Source organism: Buteo buteo, chromosome 13 (genome assembly GCF_964188355.1).
Source record: "Buteo buteo chromosome 13, bButBut1.hap1.1, whole genome shotgun sequence".
NCBI lineage: Eukaryota > Metazoa > Chordata > Aves > Accipitriformes > Accipitridae > Buteo > Buteo buteo.
The window spans coordinates 23968350-23989163 of NC_134183.1; the positions used below are offsets into that span (position 1 = coordinate 23968350).

The 20814-nt window shown below is 56.7% G+C and overlaps 1 protein-coding gene across 3 annotated transcripts; it reads right to left on the minus strand.

Annotated features, from left to right (window-relative positions):
* Nucleotides 1–1091: 1091 nt before the first annotated feature.
* MFGE8 (milk fat globule EGF and factor V/VIII domain containing) lies at nucleotides 1092–12118 on the minus strand. 3 transcript variants are annotated; one of them, XM_075045082.1, is made up of 10 exons: nucleotides 11958–12118; nucleotides 8473–8598; nucleotides 8090–8215; nucleotides 7449–7562; nucleotides 6824–7005; nucleotides 6258–6413; nucleotides 5232–5376; nucleotides 4159–4361; nucleotides 2663–2818; nucleotides 1092–2541 (listed from the first exon to the last, which is right to left on the minus strand). In XM_075045082.1, exons 1-10 carry the CDS (start codon nucleotides 12028–12030, stop codon nucleotides 2398–2400), a joined length of 1425 nt encoding a protein of 474 aa, XP_074901183.1. In that variant the 5' UTR covers nucleotides 12031–12118; the 3' UTR covers nucleotides 1092–2397. The 3 variants fall into 3 exon arrangements, with proteins under 3 accessions (XP_074901183.1, XP_074901184.1, XP_074901185.1); XM_075045083.1 differs by having other exon boundaries at nucleotides 4159–4343; nucleotides 11958–12117; XM_075045084.1 differs by lacking the exon at nucleotides 8473–8598.
* Nucleotides 12119–20814: the final 8696 nt, after the last annotated feature.

Here is a 20814-nt window from a genome sequence, read left to right on the forward strand (position 1 = left end):
GGCGCTGAGGACGTGTCCCCTGCTCTCACATGCGGCATCTGCTCCCGTCACCCTCCCACGGAGCCTCTGCCGTGCTCCCAGCTCAGGGCTGTCTTGGCTGGACTTGGAGCAAGCTGCGCTTATCTCTGCCCCAGCTTCCCGGTGATAAGGGTGGCATGTCTGGAGGTGAACCGGGCTGACTGTCCCCCCTGTCCCCGGCTCTAGCTGTGGCTGCTATCTGTCACCAAGCAGCCACAGCCACAATGAATTCAACCCGGTCTCTGCAATCAGCCCTGTAGCCCCTCTGGTGCCTGGGGCTGGCACCCACAGGGCCAGGCAGGAGCCCACCTCCCACGACCAGGGCCCAGGGAGGGAATGCATGGCTGAGCAGGGCACTACTGGCAGCACGAAGGTGCGTGGAGGTTGTCCGGAGCTGCGGGGACGGAGTGCTGTGGTGGGATGCAGGTGGCCCTGGGCCATTCGTGCCAACCTCAGGGGTCCCTGCCCAGTGTGGCAGAAGACTACGGAGAGGAGCAAAGCTCTTCTGTCCTGTTAACCCCAGTGTTTCTTCCCTACCAGGGACCCTGTCCTCGATGCAGGGGGATCCTGCTCCAGCAGCATCCACCCCCCTGCCCTGCCCGGGGAGGCTCTGCTGGGAGCATCCCCACGGGCAGCCCTGGCAAAACGCATAGCTCCCGCCAGCCCTGGGAGCGTGCTCGGGTGTAAGAGCCCATTTTCCTCCAAGCTGCGGGATTTGCTCTAGGATCAAAGCCAAAGGAGGAGACGCAGGGCGTGGGCTGCTGATAGCAGCTTCCCCTCCCCAAGTCCCATCCCGCTGCGCTTGGCCAGCTGCGAGCACAGGCTCCAGCAGCTGTGACGGGGTGGAGGCAGTGGGGAAGATGCACAAAGCCCTGGTACCCTGGTTTTCGGGCAGGGAAGGGAGCTAGGAAAGTCTGGGAAAGCAGGAGAGGTACAGGGTCAGCACGGCAGCCAGCAGCCCACCGGGACGGAGGAGCCAGGTGGCTCAGAGGGGATACTGGGAGATTGCTGGACCTACTGGGCTTTGGGAGGTGGCTTTCGGGGAGGCACAGAGCAGCCAAGCTGACAGCCCCGAAGTTTCAGCTGGTTTTAATACTGTCAGAGATGCCCCAGAGTGGGGCCACCGCCATCCCACCTGGGCTCCCTTGGCACATGCCAAAGTGAACCTGCCGCTGACCTGGCCCCACGGCTGCTTCACATCCCAGCAGGTGGGGGAAGCATCGCCACCAAGTGCCGCTGCTGAGACACCCTGCCCATGCTCCTGCTTGCCGGTGCCAGGTCTCGCTCGTCTCCTACTGCTAATCCCGAGGGCTCGAGCATTGCAAGAGGCTACCCTCCACCCCACGGAAAGGGAAAAAAATCAGGTTACAAAAAGGGTCATGGGACAGCTCTCTGCCTACTGCATTTGGGTGGTTTAACCACCACCTTTCCCATCTTTTCTCCGCACTGTTGTGGCTACAAACCATCTCTCTCCCACTACCAGACCACAGTGCCCTTGGTCACTGCTTGGCTCCGGGGACAAGGGACCTCCAGGCACCCCAAACTGCAGTAAGGCGGGGATGGCAGCAATGCTGAGACTTGGAGGACATTGGAGCCGGCAACCCGGGAAGGAGAATGGGCAGCACCTGCTGAAATGCCAGCCGCAGCGCCTGCCGGGAGCGCCCAGTGGGAAGAGCCACCGGCAACGGGGACCCGGTGCCTCTTGATAGGAGCCATCTCACCACTCCCCTTGCACTATGCGGTGTTGACACCACAGGCAAGGAGACCCAGGGCCTGGCAAAATAGGCAGGGGACAACAGCCACACAGGTTTTTCGGAGCCCCTTCTTGCAGCCGTGCAGGGAGCAGGAGGGACATCAGAGGCTGCAAGCCTGGGGTGCCTGCCCTAAGCCCCCCAAAACTGCTGAGCCCCAAGCTGCAGCACAGGCAGGGGACTGCCGCTGGCTGCAGCCTCTCTGCTGGAAGCAGAAGCAAAAAGGGGGAGAAAATTTGTCTCCAGGCTTAGCTGGGAGGATGCAGCCAAGCCCTGGTTGCAGGACGCGGTCTCCCAGCAAAGCCCCATTTGGGGGATAGGGTCCCCAAAGGAAGCCCCAGTTGCAGGAAAGGGTCCCCCAGCCAAGCCTCAGCTGCAGGAGGGGGTCTCACCCTTAGCTAGTGGGGCAAAAGGGCAGGAGCCATCCCTACATCCCACCTGCAAGGACCCCATAAAGTGCAGTGCTGCGGTCCCAGCACTAATGTGGGGCAGGGGAGCCCTCCTGGCTGCCTCCCGAGTTTTGGGACATAGAGAGGGGGGTGTGAAGTCAGAGCAGGAACGGGCAGGGGTGGGCAGGGCGCAGGCTGGGCAGCGGGGAAGAGCAGCCCCGTCCTTCCTTGCCGGGCGGCTACTCGTCACAGCCCAGCAGCTCCACGCGCAAGGTGATGCGGTTGTGCCAGGCCACGGGCAGGATGCGGACAAAGCGGGCATAGAAGGGCACGTCAAACACGTTCTTCTTATGCGAGTAGTTGTCACTGTTACCTTGGAAGATCTAAGAGGGGAAAGGTGGGTGTCAGCACCGCCAGGATCTCCCCACCACCATCCCATCCCACCCCACAGCGGCATCCCCAAGCCCTGGGAGGTCGCTGCCCACCTTGCCCTTCCCCACACACCTTGGTGCTGTTTGTCTGGCCATCCCGGTAGAGGGTCCAGGATGTGCCGTTGTCACTGTAGGCCACCTTGTAGGCTGCCACATATTGGATGTGCCCGAAGTCACGAGCTCCTTGTGTGATGATGCCCGTCACCTTCTTCTGGTCCCGGAGGTCAATCTGGCATGGAAACAAGGCTCATCAAGGCTCCTCGCAGGAGCAGTGCTCCCACTCCAGAGCATCCTGCGTGTCCTGGAGGCAGCTGGGATGTGCTGGCCCTCAGGGGTCAAGAATGGAGAAAACACCGCTTGACCCCCACCCCGATGCCAGAGCGACTAATAAAACACTACTGTGAAATATTCGACCCTTTAACACAAGCATTATCCCTTGAAGCAACCCAAAGCAGGACACAAACCCCACCATCTCAGCTCCCTTCCCCACCGCTGCCACCTCAACATTTTTTGCTGAAAAGGTCAATGTGGGAATGACAGCAAAAAATCTCAATTAAAAAAAAAAAAAGGATTCCCGGAGGAAATGCATTTCCACTGGAAAGTGATTCTGGCTGAGAAAATATGCAGTTCAGCGCGGTCTGACATTTGGATTGTGAGATGGTTTCTATTCTCTTTACTCTGCCACACTGTGCTACTGCTGCTGGCAGGGTACAGGGTAAACCAGAAAATGAGCTTAGAGTCTCCTTAATTTAGTCTCTATTTTATGCTTGTCGAGGGCAGTACTAGCTATATGTATAAATGTATATGTGTATATATATGAGTATACATGCAAATCTATATGCACGTACACAAACAGGGAGCCAGCAATGCGACAGCTCAAGTCAGAGCGTCATCCCAACCCCATCAGCAGACATCTTGATAAGCTGGTTTATTTAGGCCGTGAAGCAGCTGCTTTTAATCATTTCCCAAATAAAAAGCAGGACAAATATCTAAACTGCTTTGTCCTATTATGTCATGAAATCATGTGAAAAGTACAAAAACAGGGGAGGAAAGGAAACTGAGAAGGAAATTTCAAAACTACTTGTTCCCATTCCAGACTGGGAAGAGAAAAGCAAACCTGATTTTTTCCTGCAAAACAGAAACACGGTGTTCTGGGCAGCTGGAGGGTCATGGGACGGTCACCCCAGGCAGGGATGGCGCTTCCCCAACGGGTGATGGAGAACTGGGGTGCTGCGGGCTCAGTGCACTCTGCAAGAAGGTCTGCAGAGATGGCACCACCCTGTCCCTACGGGCGCTGATGTTTCTGACCCAGAGCTCCAGCATCGCTGATAAAACTGGTGGCTGCAGCCCTATCCTGACCTGCCCCCGCGATCCCAGCTCGGAGGGAGCACCGCCGGCCTGCGTGCCCCACAGCAAGGCTCCAGCCACACTGTCCCGGTAGCTCTGCCCGGCTTCTCTCACCGTGCCCACGCTGCTGCCACCCACCCCGGCACAGGAGGTGGCCCCAGACACAGTCGGAGTTGCTGGGGAGGACAAATGAGGTTACAGAGGGAGGGCACCGAGACCCACCTGCAGCCACTCAGACTGGCCGTCGTGGAGTGCTGTCCAGGCGTTGGTTTTGCCCGTCTTGTCCAGGCGAGCGTAATGGGGGTGCCAGGTAAAGGCATCGATGCCCCAGGTCTTGAAGACACTGGAGGCTGTGATCTGCTGGTCGGAGATCAGGCGGGATTTCATGCCCAGAGGCTCCGAGCAACCTGCCGTGTTGAAATACACTGTAACACAATGGTTTATACAGGCAGTGAAAAGGAAAGAGTCCACGGCACTGTCGCAAGAAAAATCCCGCAGCCCTGGCAGGCACCATCCCCACGTTCCCACATCTCCACTGCCCGGAGCGGCAGGCAGGGCCAGGCAGGGAAAGACTCGGCAGATGTGCAGGGTCGCAGCCAGCTTGCCTTTTCCCGGGATTTTTAGTTCCCAGCTATTCCCGGGCTCACAGTGCCTCCTGCTGCAGGGACACACAGACATCCCTGTGGCACAGCCCAGCCCTGGAATACAGACAGCTTCGGCAGGAGGCAGAGGAGGATGCTTTCACGGGTGAAGAGAGCAATGCAAAGACATCCCCAGCCGAAAGCACAGCTGGCACCGCACCCACGCAGCAGCAAGACAGCACCCAAGCCCCCACGGCACCCCACTCACCCCCTGGCACACGGGTCCCGCTCGGCTGCCAGGAACGTGCCGTGGGGCAGGAATGTGGGAGGCACAGGGAAAGGGCTCATGCTAATCACCCCTCAGGTTTCCCAGAGGACTTTGATCCTCCGGTGCTTTTCAAGCTCTCCGGAAGGAAAAGCAGCTGGTTCACAGCTTAGGCAGGGAGGGGACACAATAAAAAGCCCTGGCTTGGGAAGGCGTTAGCAGCCTGAGAATGCAGCTTGAGCCTAGCTGAGCTGGTGGGATTAATGGCTTGTGCTCCCCAAAAGCACCCGTGGGTATTTCCAGGCATCACGTAGCCAGCATGAGGAAAAACAAGCGCTGACAAATCCCCTGTCCCAGGGGATCAGAACCAGTACAAGGGGCGATGCCCTGCCCCATGTCACCCCCCCCACCCTGCTGTCCCTGGGGAAGGGAGAGCCACCAACATTTACCGTTCATCTCGCAGCCGATAAGTTCAAAGCGCAGCGTGCAGGCACGGCGGCACATCACAGGGTAGATGCGGATGAACTGGGCAGTGATGGGAGGGTTGAACATGTTGGTCTGCATGGTGCCATAGTCCATGTTCCCCTGGAAAACCTGCAATGGGGAGCAGGGCTGAGTGCCCCAGCTCTCCCGCAGCCTCGTGCATGAAATCTCTTGCCCAGCAGACAGACAGACCCCGGCACTGCCAACTGCAAGACTGGGGGAAGCTGGGCTCTGCTTTTGTGCCCTGCAGCAGTGCATGACCTTGCAGCAGCCTCAAGACTCTCAACAGAGCTTTACAACACCCCGTGCTCCATCCTCATCCCAAGGAGCCACACATGCAGCAGGACCAGCTCCCTCCCGCTATGGCAACATTCCTCAAATTGTGACAAGCAGAGAGGTGGCTCGCTTCTTTCTTTTTAACGCAATAAATAGTCAAGTCATGTTTTCATGCATTTTTTCCACTGCTGCAGAAACAAGAGAAACTTTTCTTTTTTTTAAATCAAGGCAGAAACTCCCAGCCATTCCCTGGATGCTCAAAAAACAACCAGGAGACACTTGCCATAAAAAAACAGTGGAGAGTGCTGCAATCAATGAGTATTCCTGCTCTGAGAGTGACACATGCTGTTGGCTCATGCTTGGTGCAGACACAGCACTGAGCCGTGTAAGCCGTTCACTACCACTTCCAGACCATGCCCAGTTCCCACAGTGTATCAGTGATAAAGACGTTATCTGAATGACCTAAATAAGTCAGCGCTGCTTCTTTCGTTATGATTATGGTCAATTAAACAGAGCCAGAGAGCATTAGCCTGGCACTGGAACTGCCTATGCCGTCTGGCTGCAAGGACAGTTCCCAATGTGGCTTTGACCCAGATCAAAAGCACTTTCCCAAACACGGGGACAGTTTGGGATGCAGCTCACAGCCCCCTCAGCGCCCGCAGCATCACTGAGCGGGGGGAGCCAGCACGGCCCTCGCTTGGAGCATCGCAGCCCACCTTGTCCGCGTCCTGCTTCTCGTCCTTGCAGAAGGTGAACTCCCGCCCATCCAGGCTGTAGGCAACTTTGTAGGCACGGACGTACTCCTGATGGCCCACACGGCGAGCGCCTTGCGTGATGATCCCGCTCAGCCGCATCTTCCGCAGCAGGTTGGCCTGGGGGGGAGAGGAGACCCTGAGTAAGGATGGGGTGCACAGCTCCTGTGCCCACTGGCACTGCTGAGCCTGGCTGGGAGGGTGGGCTCACGCTCAGCATCAGGACCAGTAAAGTGGCTGCCCGGAGCACTGTGACTTCCTTGGGATGAAAGTCCTCCATCCCTCCAGCCTCGCATCTGGGGGTGGGCAGAGAAAGGGGGATTGCCGTCCCAGGTCCCCATCTGCCCCCTCAGGGACCTTGCCTTCTCCAGGCATGTCACAGGATGCCCCTGGGAGGCACCTCACTGCAGCAGTTTAGCCCTGCCATTGCCACCAGAAGCAGAGAAATCCCACAAGGGCAACCCAGCAAGACAAGCCATGGCTACTAGGGCTGCCCGCTACACCGGTGCTCCTGGTCCTGCCACTGGTACCTGGATCCAGGGATTCTTGTCATAGTTGCTGGAGGTCCAGGCGTTGACGATGCCATTGTTGTTGAGGCGGGCGAGCTCCGGCCCCCAGCGCTGGAGGCCAAGGAAGCCATAGTAGACAGAGGATGCAGAGAGCTGGGCGTCAGAGATGGCTCCTCCTTCCATGCCCAGGAGAACAGCACAGCCTGGGGGCAGTGGGGACACCAGCACCAAAGAGAGACGGTGACCAGGGAGCAAAACTGGGGGGTCATTTACCTCTTGTCTGGGGACAGGGCAAGAGATGGAGACCAGCACGAGGACCTGCCTGTCCCTCAGGTGTTCCCCCCCTCTCCAGCCTTCAGCCAAAACCACACTATCCATCAGTCCCTCTCAGCACGGAGGTCTGAAGGGGCAAAGGGCTGCTCTGGGGCCCCCTGAGAGAGGAGATGGCATCTTCCCAGGGATGCTCCCTCCATCAGGACCAGGCTTGCTGGCACCAAGGGCAGCCAGCACACAGCCACCCACGGCTGCCCTCCAGATCCCCTAAACCAGCTGGTGAGATCTCTCCTGGGCATGCTGGTGATGAGGAACAGGGCAGTGGAGAACAGGGAGGAAAGGGATTTCTGTACAGTTGGTGCCAGGGACTTACGGACGTGGCAGGTCTTCCCCAAGAACGGAGAAGGACACTTGCAGGCGTAGTCACCGTCTAGGTCTAGGCAGGTGCCTCCATTTTTACAAGGCTGGGAGTAGCACTCATTCTTGTCTAGAAGACAGAGTGGGGAGGTCAGGAGGTGACCCCAAAGCCAGTCCTGGGGAGCAGACCCCTCATTCAGTGCAGCAGTAAGAGGGGAGAGGCAGCCCCTGAGCAAGGACCACGGCAACATTCCTGCTGATATGGTGGCATGGGTTAAAGCTCTAACCCAAGGAAGCCACCTAAGCCTTGTCCCCCCTGACTGCAGCCACACGGGTGCATTGGGACACAGCCACGGCAAGGATGGGAGCTTGTGTGGAGCAGGCTGAGCCTCAAGGCACCCCTTGTCCCATTACTTGAGGCACTGTGTTCCCTCCAGAAATGCAGAGCAAGGCTCAGACACTGCCATGTCCCCGTGCCACAGTCCTTCCCTCCACCCTGCCAGGTCCAAACCAGCCCATGGCCCCCAACAGAGCCCAGTGCCTGGCACAGCCACAGCTGCAAACACCCGCGGTTGTCCCCCCCACTGCTGCCTAGGGGGTCCCCAAGCCTTTAGTAGCAGAGCAGCCCCCCCAACGCCTCCACTCCACTGTACTCACTGTTCTGGCAAAGCACCCCATCATACCCCGCAGGGCACTTGCAGATGTAGTCGGTGAAGACGTCCCCCCGGTTTGGGACCAGATGGCACTCGCCGTTGTTGTGGCAAGGATTGGGGTGGCAGGGGCCTGGAGAAGGGGAAAAACAGCTGTAATATGGGCACAGGTGGAAAAGAAGAGCATCTAGCGTGCTGTCGCTCCCTGAAGACGACGCATTCCCCCCAAGTGATGGAGGTCACTGCATCCCTGCTTGGATCTCCACTCTACATGCCCATCAGCATGGCTGGACCCCAGGGCCAGTGGTGCAGGGCCACGACGAGGGCACGCTGCCACGCTGCAAGGCTCCTGGCCTTCATGGAGCACCCATGAGGGGGTCAGCCCCTCACCTTTCTCCGTCTCATTGCAGTCAATCCCAATGTAGCCCTCGGGGCAGATGCAGAAGAAGGGGGTCTCATTAATCCCAGTCAGGCAGGTGCCCCCATTCTGACAATGGTTCACGTCACAGAAGTCACCTAGAAGCAAAGCCACGTGTCACTGCAAGCCATCCCTAAGGAGGGCATCCACCAGAGCCCCGCGGATGCACACGGAGGCATCCCGGCTCGACAGCAGGAACTGCTCCTCTGCGGATGCCGCGGGGAGGGGAGCACCTGGCAGGGACCGGCTGCTGGATCCTGCACCGGACCACCGGCATTCAAGAGCGATGGTTGAGACCAGGAGCATGAGAGGGCGGCCAGGACCTGCCTTGCCCTGGCACATTAAAAAGGGGGTTTAACAGAGCCTGCAAGTCAAACTGAAGCCAGGGGAAACCCACGTTTTTGGTGCATCAAATGTTTCTGCCGTTCAGCTGGGAAGCGGGGGTGGCGAGGCTGGGGCTCACTTGGGCAGGAGCAGGACAGGATTATTTATTCAAGGGAATGGAGCTGGTCCCATTGCTGGGCTTTGCTAATGAAAGTTAGTACTCTTAAGACCAAAAAAAAAAAAAAAATCATTGAAGGGGGAGCCTGCATGCCTTCGTTCTCAGGTGCTGGAAACATGCGAGGAGGGAGCTCAGAGTCCATCCCTGCACGATGCCTGCCAGACCTCCACCACTCTCCAAGCAGCTCCCACGAGGCAGCCCCAGCCCCCAGACAGGCTCCCCAGGGAACTAGTGAGGCTGCACCTTCCCTGCCTGTTCATCCACCTCCAGCATCTCCCATGGTATTGGGTTTATGTGGCGAAATGATGGTGGCAGGGGGCTGCAAGGGTGACTTCTGCAAGAAGACACCAGGAGCTGCCCCCATGTTGGAGACAACCAGTTCCAGCCAACTCCAAAACAGACCCACTGCTGCCCAAAGCTGAGCCCAACACTCATGTTGCCTCTGTGATAACATAAGTAAGATAAGGTAAAAAACGCTGTGCAGCAGCTGTGGGAGAGGAGTGAGAAAAATGTGAGAGAAACAGTCCTGCAGACACCCTGGGCAGAGAATAAGGAGTGGGAGGAGGTGCTCCAGGAGCCAAAGCAGAGATTCCCTGGCAGCCCATGGTGAATACCACAGAGAAGCAGGTTGTACCCCTGCAACCCATGGAGGACCACACCAGAGCAGATATCCACGCTGCAGCCCAGGGAGGACTCCACACCAGAGCAGTCTGTTCCTGATGGGCTGTACCCCATGGAAAGGACCCACACGGGAGCTTTTTCATCTTCTTTTCTCCCCCGTCCTGCTGAGGAGGGGGAGTGACGGAGCACCTGGGTGGGCACCTGGCAACCAGCTGAGGTCAACCCACCGTACCCATCAACCTTCTGCTCCCCATAGCAGTGCTGAATCAGATTGCAAGAGCCAGGCCGAAATTCTTCCCACACTCAATTTATTCTGCCCCAAGAGCTGCAAGATGGCAACACTCTCCATAACCCTAGACCAGATTCCCACAGATCTGGCTGAAAGCCTCAATAACTCCTCGCCAAACACTGGGACAGCACATCCCTTGATGCCAGGCTCTTCTCTGCCACGCTGCAGGAGTCTGAGCAAGGGCTCAACTCAGGTGGAGACCCAGGAATAACCCCCCACTACCTGCATGCCCTGGAGACGGTGGAAGTTAATGAGCTGTGGGCTCGCTGCCTGGACCCACACCAAACAGCACGGCTCTCATTAGCCTAAGCTACTACTCAGAGAGCTCCTACTCATTAGTCTTTTAATAGCAGGGCTCCTTTGAGTTAATCCTACTCTTCCTGACACTACACATCTGTAGAGTACACAGTGGTGGCAGACAGGCCAGCGTTATGTGAAGGTTTCCGAAAAGATGCTGTAGCTCCCTTAGCCCAGCCTCAGGAGGCAGAAAAACTTGGGCACTGGTTCAAGTTGCTGCCTGCGTTGCCCAGCCTGTTCTGCATGACCTCATGCTCTATCAATGCGCTGCCATGAGCTACAGCATGGGAGGAGAGAGCTCATGCTGATACGTGGGGACGCCTTTGCCTCACACCCCTCCGCAGGTCTCGGACACATCCAGCTGCCCCATCCCAAGGATCTCTCCCGGCAGCCGGCCAAGGCCCTGTGGACAGAGCTGCTTCTGTTCAGCAGCAGGAGCCGGCTGCTTCCCCAGGCACAGAGCACCAACGAACGTGTGCTTCCCAGCATCCGCGCTGCCTCCGACGCAGGAGCTTCTGGGGTGGGACACAGCAGCAAAGGAGCAAGGGCTCCTCCCAGGATCGGGACAGGAGGGGTCCCAGTTTTATACTTTAATATACAGCCAAGTAATGGAACTCCCTTTTATCCCCTCCCAGGAATAATCCCTTACGTGGTGGGTCCCGCTAGCCAGCCCCCTGCCTAGCAGCGAGGCACACGGGTCACATTTTCCACTGTGGCAAGTAGTTTTGGATGCTGCTATTTCTCGGCTGTATCAGGCCTGGTTTTGGAGCAGTTCAGCATCTCCATCCTCCCCACACACATTTTTCTCCGGTCAGGGACAGAGCTGTCACGGGCTGGACAGTCAGGAACCAAGGCAACAAAGATCAGCCACCGCTTTTGGAAATGTTTGCTTATATGAACCCACAGGCTGGCTGGAAGACAAAAATAACATCCTCCAAAAATTGGGACGGCTCATCCCAGCGGGGCTGGGGGAGGTCAGGTCAAGCCTGTCTCGCCAGGGCTAAATGGGCACCTCTGCCCCGGGAAAGCGAGCACAACCGGGGCCTTCCTCACAGCACACCTTCCTGCTGCCCTTTGTCCCCGGGCCCCAGATCCTGCGCTTGGGCTTTGCTCCCCTTTTCCCTGGTCTCCCCCATCCCTTTTGGAGTCAACCACCCCAGGGTCATGGTGGAGCTGCTTCTCCCCGGGATTCCCCTGGCCCGGCCCGCCAGGCGCGCTGTGCCAGGCGGTCCCGGGGAAGCTGTTTACATTGCAGGCACGGTTATCTAAGCCTGAAAGCACGGGCCAGCCCGGCGGAGCTATTCCCGGCTCGGGAGCAAGGACGGGACCGGAGCTCCTCTGCTCCTGCAGCGGCAGCCCTGGGGGCTGCGCACCCTCTCACTCGCCACCCCTGCACCCCGCAGCCCGGACCCTCGCACCGTGCACCCCAGATCCTCTCGCTCTGCACCCCGCCTCCCGGATCCCCTGCACCCTGGGCTCCCGTGCACCCCGGATCCCCTGCACACCGGACAACCCTGCACCCTCCTCGATCCCTGGCACCCCGGATCCCCTGCACTCCGGCTCCCCAGCACCCCGGGCCCCCTGGCACCCCGGATCCCCTGCACTCCGGCTCCCCAGCACCCCGGGCCCCCTGGCACCCCGGATCCCCTGCATCCCGGATCCCCGTAACCCGGGGCTTCCCTGGCACCCGTGATCCCCGGCACCCCTGATCCCCGGCTCCCCGGTACCCCGGCACCGCTGGCACTCACCGGCCACGAGCAGCAGCAGCGAGAGCCCCACCGCCAGGCAGAGCAGCCCCCCCCACAGCCTCGCCATCCTCATGCTGCGTCCCGAGCCGCACCGCGCCGCGCCGAGCCGAGCCGAGCCGAGCCGCGCCGCTCCGCGCCGCTCCGCCGCGGGGCTCGGGGCGGGGAGTGACTCAGCCCGCCCCGGCGCGGCCCCACGTGCTCCGCCGCCCGCCCCCGGGGCGGGGACCGGGCCCGCCGCGCCGGGCAGGGGGTGACCCGCGGGGTCGCCCCTCCTCTCTCCCCGCCCTTGCCCGGAGATCCCCCGCCGGGGAGCGGGAGGGGGCTGCGGGCCGGGGAGGCGGGGGGGTGCGGGCAGCAAGAGGGGTGCAGGCGGCAGGGAGGGGGTGCAGGCAGCGAGGGGAGCACGCCGGCCACCCGGGGCGCGGGGTGCAGGCAGGCGGCGGGAGGGCGAGCGGCAGGCTTGGGAGGCTGGCCTCGTAGCCAGAGGGGCTTCATTAGCGGCCCCGAAGCGAGCGCCACCGCGGCCCACTGAGGATGTTCCGGGTGCCGGGGGTGCGCCGGCTCGCCCCACACCAGACTTTGGCCCTCGGGTGCCCGCTGGGGACTTCCCGAGCCTGGCGGTGCCCACGGTTCCCGGCCCTGGCTGGCAGGCAGAGGGGTGCGGGGCTGGAGCGGGATGCACTGGGGGCTGCCAGCACTTGGCAGGAGGAAGAGCTGTTCTGCAGCACAAACCCCACTTTTTTTCTCCCAGGGTGGAGTGAAAGCTGGAGAGGGCTTCCCCTCCACAAGGACAGGGCACGCACGAGTGCCCTCCGCCACCCTTGGCACCCAGCGTGCCAGCGGAACAGGGTTTTCACAAGCTCCTCCTAACCAGCATCGAGGAAAACTGCTTGCAGCCAGGTCAGGGGTGCGTGGTAAAGGGATTGGGGGGGTCAACAGCTCTCTGCCCAAAGCGCCATGCCATAGGTCTGTTGGTTCAGCCACAAACAAGCTCCTCTTTGAGCTGTGCCTGGCCGCCAAGGGCTGGAAAAGCCCAGCCGTGCTCTCGAGAGGAGCTGGTGCCATGTGGGGAGCTCTGCCCTGGAAGGCAGAAACCATTGGGCTAAAGCATATTCAGCTAAATTCATATTCAGCAGCAAATGCTTTGGAAAAGAGAACCGCACAGTATGGGAATGCTGGATCATTTGACCCCGCACTGGAAATCCACTCCAAGCCCTCCTCCTAAACATCAAGCTGATTTTATCTCTTCTTGCAAAACCCTCCATTTCAGCACTAACTAACCCACCTCAAATACTTTGGCTCCTCATATTTACATGTTGACTCTGCTGGAGTGTTGCTACATTTCTGGCTTTGGCAATGCGGCCACCTCAGCCAGCAGCAAGCCAGGCAGCCCAGCTGCGTGCTGTGCACTTTGACCAGTGTTTCCACCTCCTTTTCCATCTCTACTCCAGTGTCCAGCTAATGCTGTTCTTGGATGCAGTCAACCAGTGCCCATGAGATCACCCAGACTGGGAGCAACACCCCAGGAACAGACCCACTGGCAGGTCCAGCTGCCCCGGTGTGCCGGCAATTTGGCTGTTGGTAGCGTTGCCGGGGCACCAGGGCGTGAGGAACACAGGAAACTGGACACATATTTCCACCCAGACCCACCACGCTCACTGGTGGTGTTTTCTTCAATTAATAGTGACACAAAGGAAACTCCAGGCAGAATATAACTAACTCCAGTGTAGGGAGAAACAGCGGCTGGAAAGGAGGGAGACACAGTACTTGCTTTCGAATAACCCTTCAACCTCAAGCTAATTACTGCTGTGGTGTTCAGAGGAAAACAAGGCCAGGAGCAGGAAGAGCACAGGGCAAGATTCCCAGGCCTGTGCACAAGCAACTAGGACAAGGGTGTTTGTTCAGCCTCTTGAGGAGCTACTGCCTGGATCAGTCTCGGAGAGGATGCAAGACCCAGAGGGAGCTGCAGAAAAATCATCAGCCTCTCTAAAAACAGAAAGCAAAATGTTTTCCTTCTGTCCCCAGGGGCATGAATGCCGATGTCCCGAGGAACGTGCATGGGAAAGGACATTAAAAAGCGAGCAGTGGAGGCCAGGCGGAGCTATTCTTTCCATAGGGACGGCGCTTCCTGGAGGCGCCAGTGGCTCTTTGAATGGAGACCTGCGATGGAGCAGGGGATCCCAATGAGAAATCGGGGTTGGGAAGAGCCCCGCTGTCCTAGCTGGAAGAGGGAAGCTCTGGCTATGAGAGACAGAGAAGGGAGAGGAGCAACCTGTCAAGGACAGGGAAGCAGCCAGGAATGGAGACAGCCCCCACAGATGAACACCACACCCCCGGTTCATATAGCTGCCAAGTTTTTGCAAGGGATGGCTCTACTTGAAAGAGTTGGGTAGGTCAAAGGTTAGGCATAATTTCACTCCCTTCTGCAAGGACTACTTAGGCCTTGTTATAGCAGGATTTACCACTGGTTTGGTTTCTTCTGCATGGAGATCTGCCAGGCTTTGCTGTGCCGTAACCCTTTCTGAGCTGTGCAGATAGCCAATATACTGGTTCCCGTAGCTGGGCTGATAAAGAGGAAAATAGGTAATGGGGCTGCATGTTTCTCTGATGCAATCCTCTGTATTTCCAGGCTTATACAAAGGTGTTTTCCTGTGAACAAGGGAGGCGAACAATACACAGCCTGCCCCTTGTTCAAGCATAAAGCCCTCATTCGCCATAAAACTGGCCAGGGTGCATCTCACGGCTGATGAGTTTGCAGTGATGGCTCGAGTATCACCAGGATTTCATGTTCCTTCTCTCCACTCCCTCTCAGACACTCACCTCTGACCCACGGGAACCCCCCCCCCCCAGCAATGTCACTCCCCCACTCCCAGCAAAGTCCCAATTCAGCATGAATCTTTTTTTGGGTGGCAGCCCCTATTGTTTCAGCTATCTGTTGTATAAAGGAGTTGACTGGCTTCGGTTTATCTCAAAAGAAAGGCAGCTGCTGTTACACCCCAGAGGGATTCCCCACCCGAAACACTCCCACAACTCTCCCTGCAACATGGTTTTCCTCCCTCACCCCAGCATGCAGGGCCCAAAAACACCCAGCCCCATCCCTTGCAGGCACAGCGCTTTCCTAGAGCCAGAGGTTGTGGTTCAGGCCACAGCACAGGTCCTGAGAAGGTTTCCTGCCCTGTGGGATCAAGCCTCCCATCCTGCCACACGTGTCAGCTACTCCGAGTGGGAAGGAGAAGCGATCCATGGCACTGTCGCAGAGGGTTAAGACCCAGTCTGCTCCCAATCCTTTTAACAGGATAACCAAGTGCTCAGTGCCAGCATCTCTAACCTCCCGCAGCCCCAGCCAGCGTCACTGCCTGCTGGCATGCCAGTGCATGGTTTCTAACGGCTGCAGAATACGTCCACTGGCTGGGACAATCCTTGCACGTAGCTGGACTTCTCTGTTTATTTTCTAGAGAAATAAAGCTTTCCACACTCTCTGCCCTTTCCACCGAAAGGGCAACAGTTTCTTTAAAATCAGGCTTTACGTTTAGGGATGCTAATGTCTAGGTACGAGGAACTTCAGGACTATCTGAAGAAACCTAGATACTGAATATCCTCAGGGCATGGAATGCTCAGTACACCCACCAAGTGCCCTTCAGGGTACATAAAACTTTGTGATTTAAAAGGAAGAAGGCAAAGGGCAGCACCGTCTCCTGGTTTTGCTCCATTCCCACTGCTGATTGTATCAGAGCTCGGATGAGATCCTAGCCAGTTTAACTTCAAGTCCTTTGCTCTAACCTCAATAAACAAGATTATATCCATCTTAGAGCTGGTGTCTGTGTAAGGTACTTAATATAAGCACCTTTATATAATCCCCCTTCTCTGAATTGGAGTGCTTTGCAGACTTTAAGGATTTATCCATGCATATCTCCAACAGAAAAGGTGTTGCCTTCATCTTCATTTGACAGATGAGAAACCAAGGGCTGGAGGAACTTGAGGGAAGGACATGGCTCCCTTAATTTTGTCCATCTAAAAGGTAGGCACGTGGGCTTGGCCTCTTACACACACCTCCTCAATAGCTAGTGGTAACAGCAGCCTTTCCAACGGTCACTCCTATCTGCTGTAGGAAGAATCACCCTGGGAAATAGCTGTCTCCCCGCTGACGATGGATCAGCATTGACCACTGGCCAGGACTAAAGCCCTGCGTGGTGGTGGTGGCGGCGGTTCCCTGCAGTGCCCAGCTCAGAGCACTGCCCAGGATAGATGGAGCAGACCCCGCATCCCAGACTTGCCTTGCCCGTCTCTAGCCCGTTGGTTGAAAGCACCCATCCAGTAACACTGACACTCCATGGTACGCAGTGGTGCACAATCGAAACCACTCATGGATTAGCAGTGGCGAGCGGCCTGCCTGTGCCTGAGCACGGAGCAGATGTTGCAGGCAGATAAGCCATGGCTCTTTTGTTCTTTTTCAGGAAGCTCTTGGCAAGCTCCTGTGTTGACACAAAGCACTAAATTGTGTATTTGATAACTTTATCATCCAGGTTCCCCTGATAACCCAGGTTTCTGTGGCAAGGGACAGATCCTTGTCCTGTTATCACACTCACAAGACCCCTCCCTTACTCAAGCCACCAATCTGCTGCATGTGCTTCTGGCATACGTTTGATGGAAGGTCCTCAAAGACTTGTAGGGCTCAAGGCAAGCTCGCAGCCTGATTAAACATCACAGCCCTGATGGTGCTAATGCTATATGAATATGTAACAACACTAATGAACTCTAAGGAGCTGGGCCATGCTGTTTGCAAGGAGCTCAGAACCTGTCTTACTGGCTGGTGAAGAAGAGGCTGTTTGCTCGTTACAGCACACTCCCCTCCCGCCCATCCGTGCTGGGGAGAGGCTCTGCCCAGGCAGAGGCCTTATTAATTTGTTAAGTTGCCTTTTGATCTCTGTATCTCAGAGCATAATGAGAAGGTTTGAACTCTGCCTGTCCTACCCTCTCCGTGCCTCGCACTTGCTCTGATCCCCCAGAGCCTAGCAGACAAGGGGAGATCTGCCACAGCTCTGGGATTCATTTCTTCCTGAAGAGAGGCATATTTGGGGCCTTTTAAAACACACTGCAGTAGCCACATCTATGGCTGGTTGTAGCAGGAAAGCACAGGTCCCTGCACACCTCCCTCCCTCTCGCACAAATGCCCGACCCCATGGGGGCATCCAGGGTGATCACACCTCAAAGATGACTCCTTATTCCCTTGGTTCCTGCAGACCAAAGCGGCTCTCAGAGGCCACCTGGAACCAGTTGTGCCCCTGTGTGGGGTGGCTGATGACCATCGATGCAGGACATTGGCTCCTGTAGGACCTCTGCTCTGGGACAAAGCTCCTGGTGCCCAGTGCCTTCAGCTGGAGCTGCTGCAGGAGCCCCTGTGCTGGCAAAGAGCCATCCATCCCCCCTACCCTGCGACCCATCAGAGCCTGGCCTTTGTAATTCAATCTCTCCCCCATCCTGGACGGATCCTGCACCGCTGACACACCAGTTGAAGCTCTTTCTCCTTCTCCCCTGCCCCTTGGGCTGCAGCCCCCAGAGCCGCCGCGGAAGCCGCAGCAGGAGCTCTTTTGGCACCGAGGTCCGAGTCCAGGAGGGCCGGCTCAGCCGCTCAGTCACTCCTCTCCCATGACTCCTCCTTTCCTCAAAAGGAAATGAAAACAAGCTCCAAGCCAGACATATGTCCTGAATGAAACCCATCTGTGAGAGCCACGGCCATGGCCCGACCGGGGCTGTTGCCTGGTCGGGGCGTCCAGACCCGCCATGGAGGAGCGCACGTAGCCAGCCCCAGCGGCAGCACGCACATGACATGAGGCTGGAGCAGGGGACGCCGCAGGACTGCCGGCCTCGCTGCGTCCTCCCCGAGCGCTCTGCCTGGGGCTGTGCTACCTCTTGTGTCAGCAGCGACAACAGCTCCCAGGCAAGAAGCCAGCTGATAGCTCTGCACATCCACAGATGTCTCCATACAGTTTCCACACGCACCGTTTGGAGAGGTGAAGAGCTCCTTAGCAGGAACAAGAGTGTCCTGAGGGGCAGGGGTATCCACCCATCCCCTGGCTGCTTTACAAATTTCCTCCAAATGAGATTTCCTAGGTCTTAGTTTTGCATCAGACCCTTGTAAAGTCTCCCAAGTGTCTCTCCCTCCCTGCTGGGAAGTTTACACTAATGTGTTTTTAAGACATCCATTCTGTTAGTCATACCCCATGTATCCTCTGCAATCACCCCTCCTTCTCGGTGAGATCTCCCACCACACCAATTACCTTGCCAAGCCTCCACCAGAGCCTTTATTATAGCACGAACAGATTTGCCTTCTGCCATCAAATCCGCTCCAGGCATTTTCACATTTCACTGTTCCCTCTCACCTCCTTGTCCTGCCCCACGGCCCAGTTGATACTGGATGCAAAGCCCACCTATTCTGCATCCTCCTCATGGCTCTTGGAGGATTAAACAGCCCCAGCTCCAGTGCTGAGTCCCCACTTGTCCCCAGCTGGAAATGGGCTGCTGCCCTGACAGCCCCAGCAGTAAAACCAGTGGCTCTCGCTGGAGACATCCAGAGTAGATACAGTGAATGAAAACATGTGGGTTTCACAGCCCCTCTTTGGTCCTAACAGAGCTTTGCATCTTGCTGGAGCATTCCCTTTGGTCCATGTTCTGGGTCAGATTTGTTTGTGTCTCCTGGAGATGTTCCCCAGGGACCTGTGGATGCAGCCCCAGCACCTCCTTTGGCGTGCATGGTGGGGCCAGGTCAATTATTAAGGGCTTGTGTGGCAACCCATGTCCAGTTTAGGATGCTCCCTTCCAGTCCTTGCTATCCCACCTCAGGCTCGAGGAGGAAAACAGGAGGGAGGCCACCTATATCAAGACCTTATGTGACTCATTTCCATGAGCAGGGCTGGCTTCGTGGGCACACCACACTGTACGGATGTTGCTCATCTCAACGAACACCAGAACCTCCCCATGACCCAGAGTTAGTGCAGTCCCTTTAGGGTAGCTGTGAAATGGGGCTCCTTTGCAGTCTTCCTCCTCCTTTGTCATGTCTACATCTTCTCACTTCTGGCAGGTTGTCTTCTGCAAGACCTAGGAATGTAAGAAAACATCTACCTGTGCTTCCTCCTCTTCTAGCTACGCCTGCACATTTGCCTCACCCGCTGCAGGCAGCCAGAGCAGATTTGCCAGCAGTGAGGGCAGTGACCCCACAACCACAGCTTCGGGGTGGCAGGGCTGTGTTTTGCAGAGCACGTGCAGCCCCACACAGGAGTCACGTTCACTCTAGCTGTCTGCGGTTAGCTGGCAGGCTTTTCAGGGAGAAGTGATCTGCTCAGAGAGCTACTTGTTTGGGAGCATGTCGTGTTTTTGCCTGGACTTGCAGCTGCCTGTCAGCCGCTGTACAAACACAGCCCTGTCTCCCGTGGCCCCCCTTTTGTGTTCTCTCTCTCCTCAGCTCTGGTCTTTGCTGGGCTCAGGATTAGCCACACCTCAGCTGGGTAAACAGGAGCTGATCCTGCCCCATCATCTACCACAAGCAAGAGGTGGTCCTTGATTTTTCTCCCAAGCAAATCTCCCTTTTCATCATTCAGCAGGTCTGAATCTCTTAATTGGACACAGGAGCTGATGTGATCCTCTGCATTGGTTTCATCTTCTATTTTCTTTATTTTTCTATTTTTTTTCTTTATTCTTCTATTCTCTGGGTTTGTTCCACTCAGCTTCCTTCTTATCTTCTGATCTGTTCCTCATTTTCTCACCCCTTTTCCCCACTCCTGTCTCTGTCCCCTCCTTTTTGCTTTTTCACCTGGCTGAGGAAAGCCACCCTTTCTGTATGTCACCTTCTGGGAGCTAACTAATGAGCTAGATGGGGCTGATATTTTAGTCTGAAAAAGCCTTGGAGGTTGTTAGTAACTACAGCCAGCACGTTGGTCTTCATCTCAGCTCAAAGGCAGCGTTTCCTGCAATTTTTTACCTGCCTTTAAAGGATGCTGGGCGGGGAGGGAGGACACCCATTCCCTGCAGCACAGCACCCTCTAGCCTCCGCCGGGGCAGCAGCTCTTTGCTGATCTGGAAGGAGGACCTCCACCACCATCATTCAGCCATGCATCTTCCCAGTCCTGCAACGCTCCCTTACATGTCCAGCCCTGCGTAGCTCCAGCAAAAATCTTCCTGGGGCATTACTGCCAAATCCAAGGATGGACTTCAGGGGAACTTCGGGGATCAGGATCTTAAAGCTGGGCTGTTCTGAGCAGACATGGTAAATCAGATGTCATTTCCAACAGGCTGAGACACCAGCTTTGCAAGATGGAGCCTGCAAGTGAGCCATGGTGGTGTGAGCCCAGAGAAGTGATCATTACACAGTGCCAGCAGCACTGTTTATTTCCTCCAGCCCATGCAATAATTTATGTCGGTGGTGGTACAGGCAGGGTTTTCAAAAGGGTAGTGCTGCTCCTGTGAAGCCAGGTGAGGTCAGCTGGAGGAGTGGCGTGGAGTTGTTATCAGTTAATGTGTATAATATGATTGAAATAACCAGGGAGCTGCTAAAGTCCTGTATACAAACCCATCAGTTAATATTTACAATAGGGAAACAATAAGTAGACATGATTTAGGGTTTAGGAACTAACTATTAGACAATGGGGCTTTATGTCTATGTCAGAAAAGGTAATAGATTGTGGTCTGATCAACAGACCTTGAAGAACCGCTTGGAACTGCCAAGACAGAGTTAGAAGTAGGTAAAAGGTAATTCCTACAGGGGGAGATCATGACCACCGACTCATTGACCATCTACTCACATGATACCACCTACTCAAAAGAAGACAATGAAAGAAGACAGAGTCTGTGCACTAATTTACAT

Excerpts from the sequence above, each read along its gene's own strand:
- MFGE8 (XM_075045082.1), bottom strand. The coding sequence starts at position 12,030 with ATGAGGATGGCGAGGCTGTGGGGGGGGCTGCTCTGCCTGGCGGTGGGG. Across the intron at positions 7,563-8,089 it reads TGGGGTGCTTTGCCAGAACA|ACAAGAATGAGTGCTACTCC; the intron begins GTGAGTACAGTG and ends TCTGTCTTCTAG. Across the intron at positions 5,377-6,257 it reads AGAAGCAGGACGCGGACAAG|GTTTTCCAGGGGAACATGGA; the intron begins GTGGGCTGCGAT and ends TCCCCATTGCAG.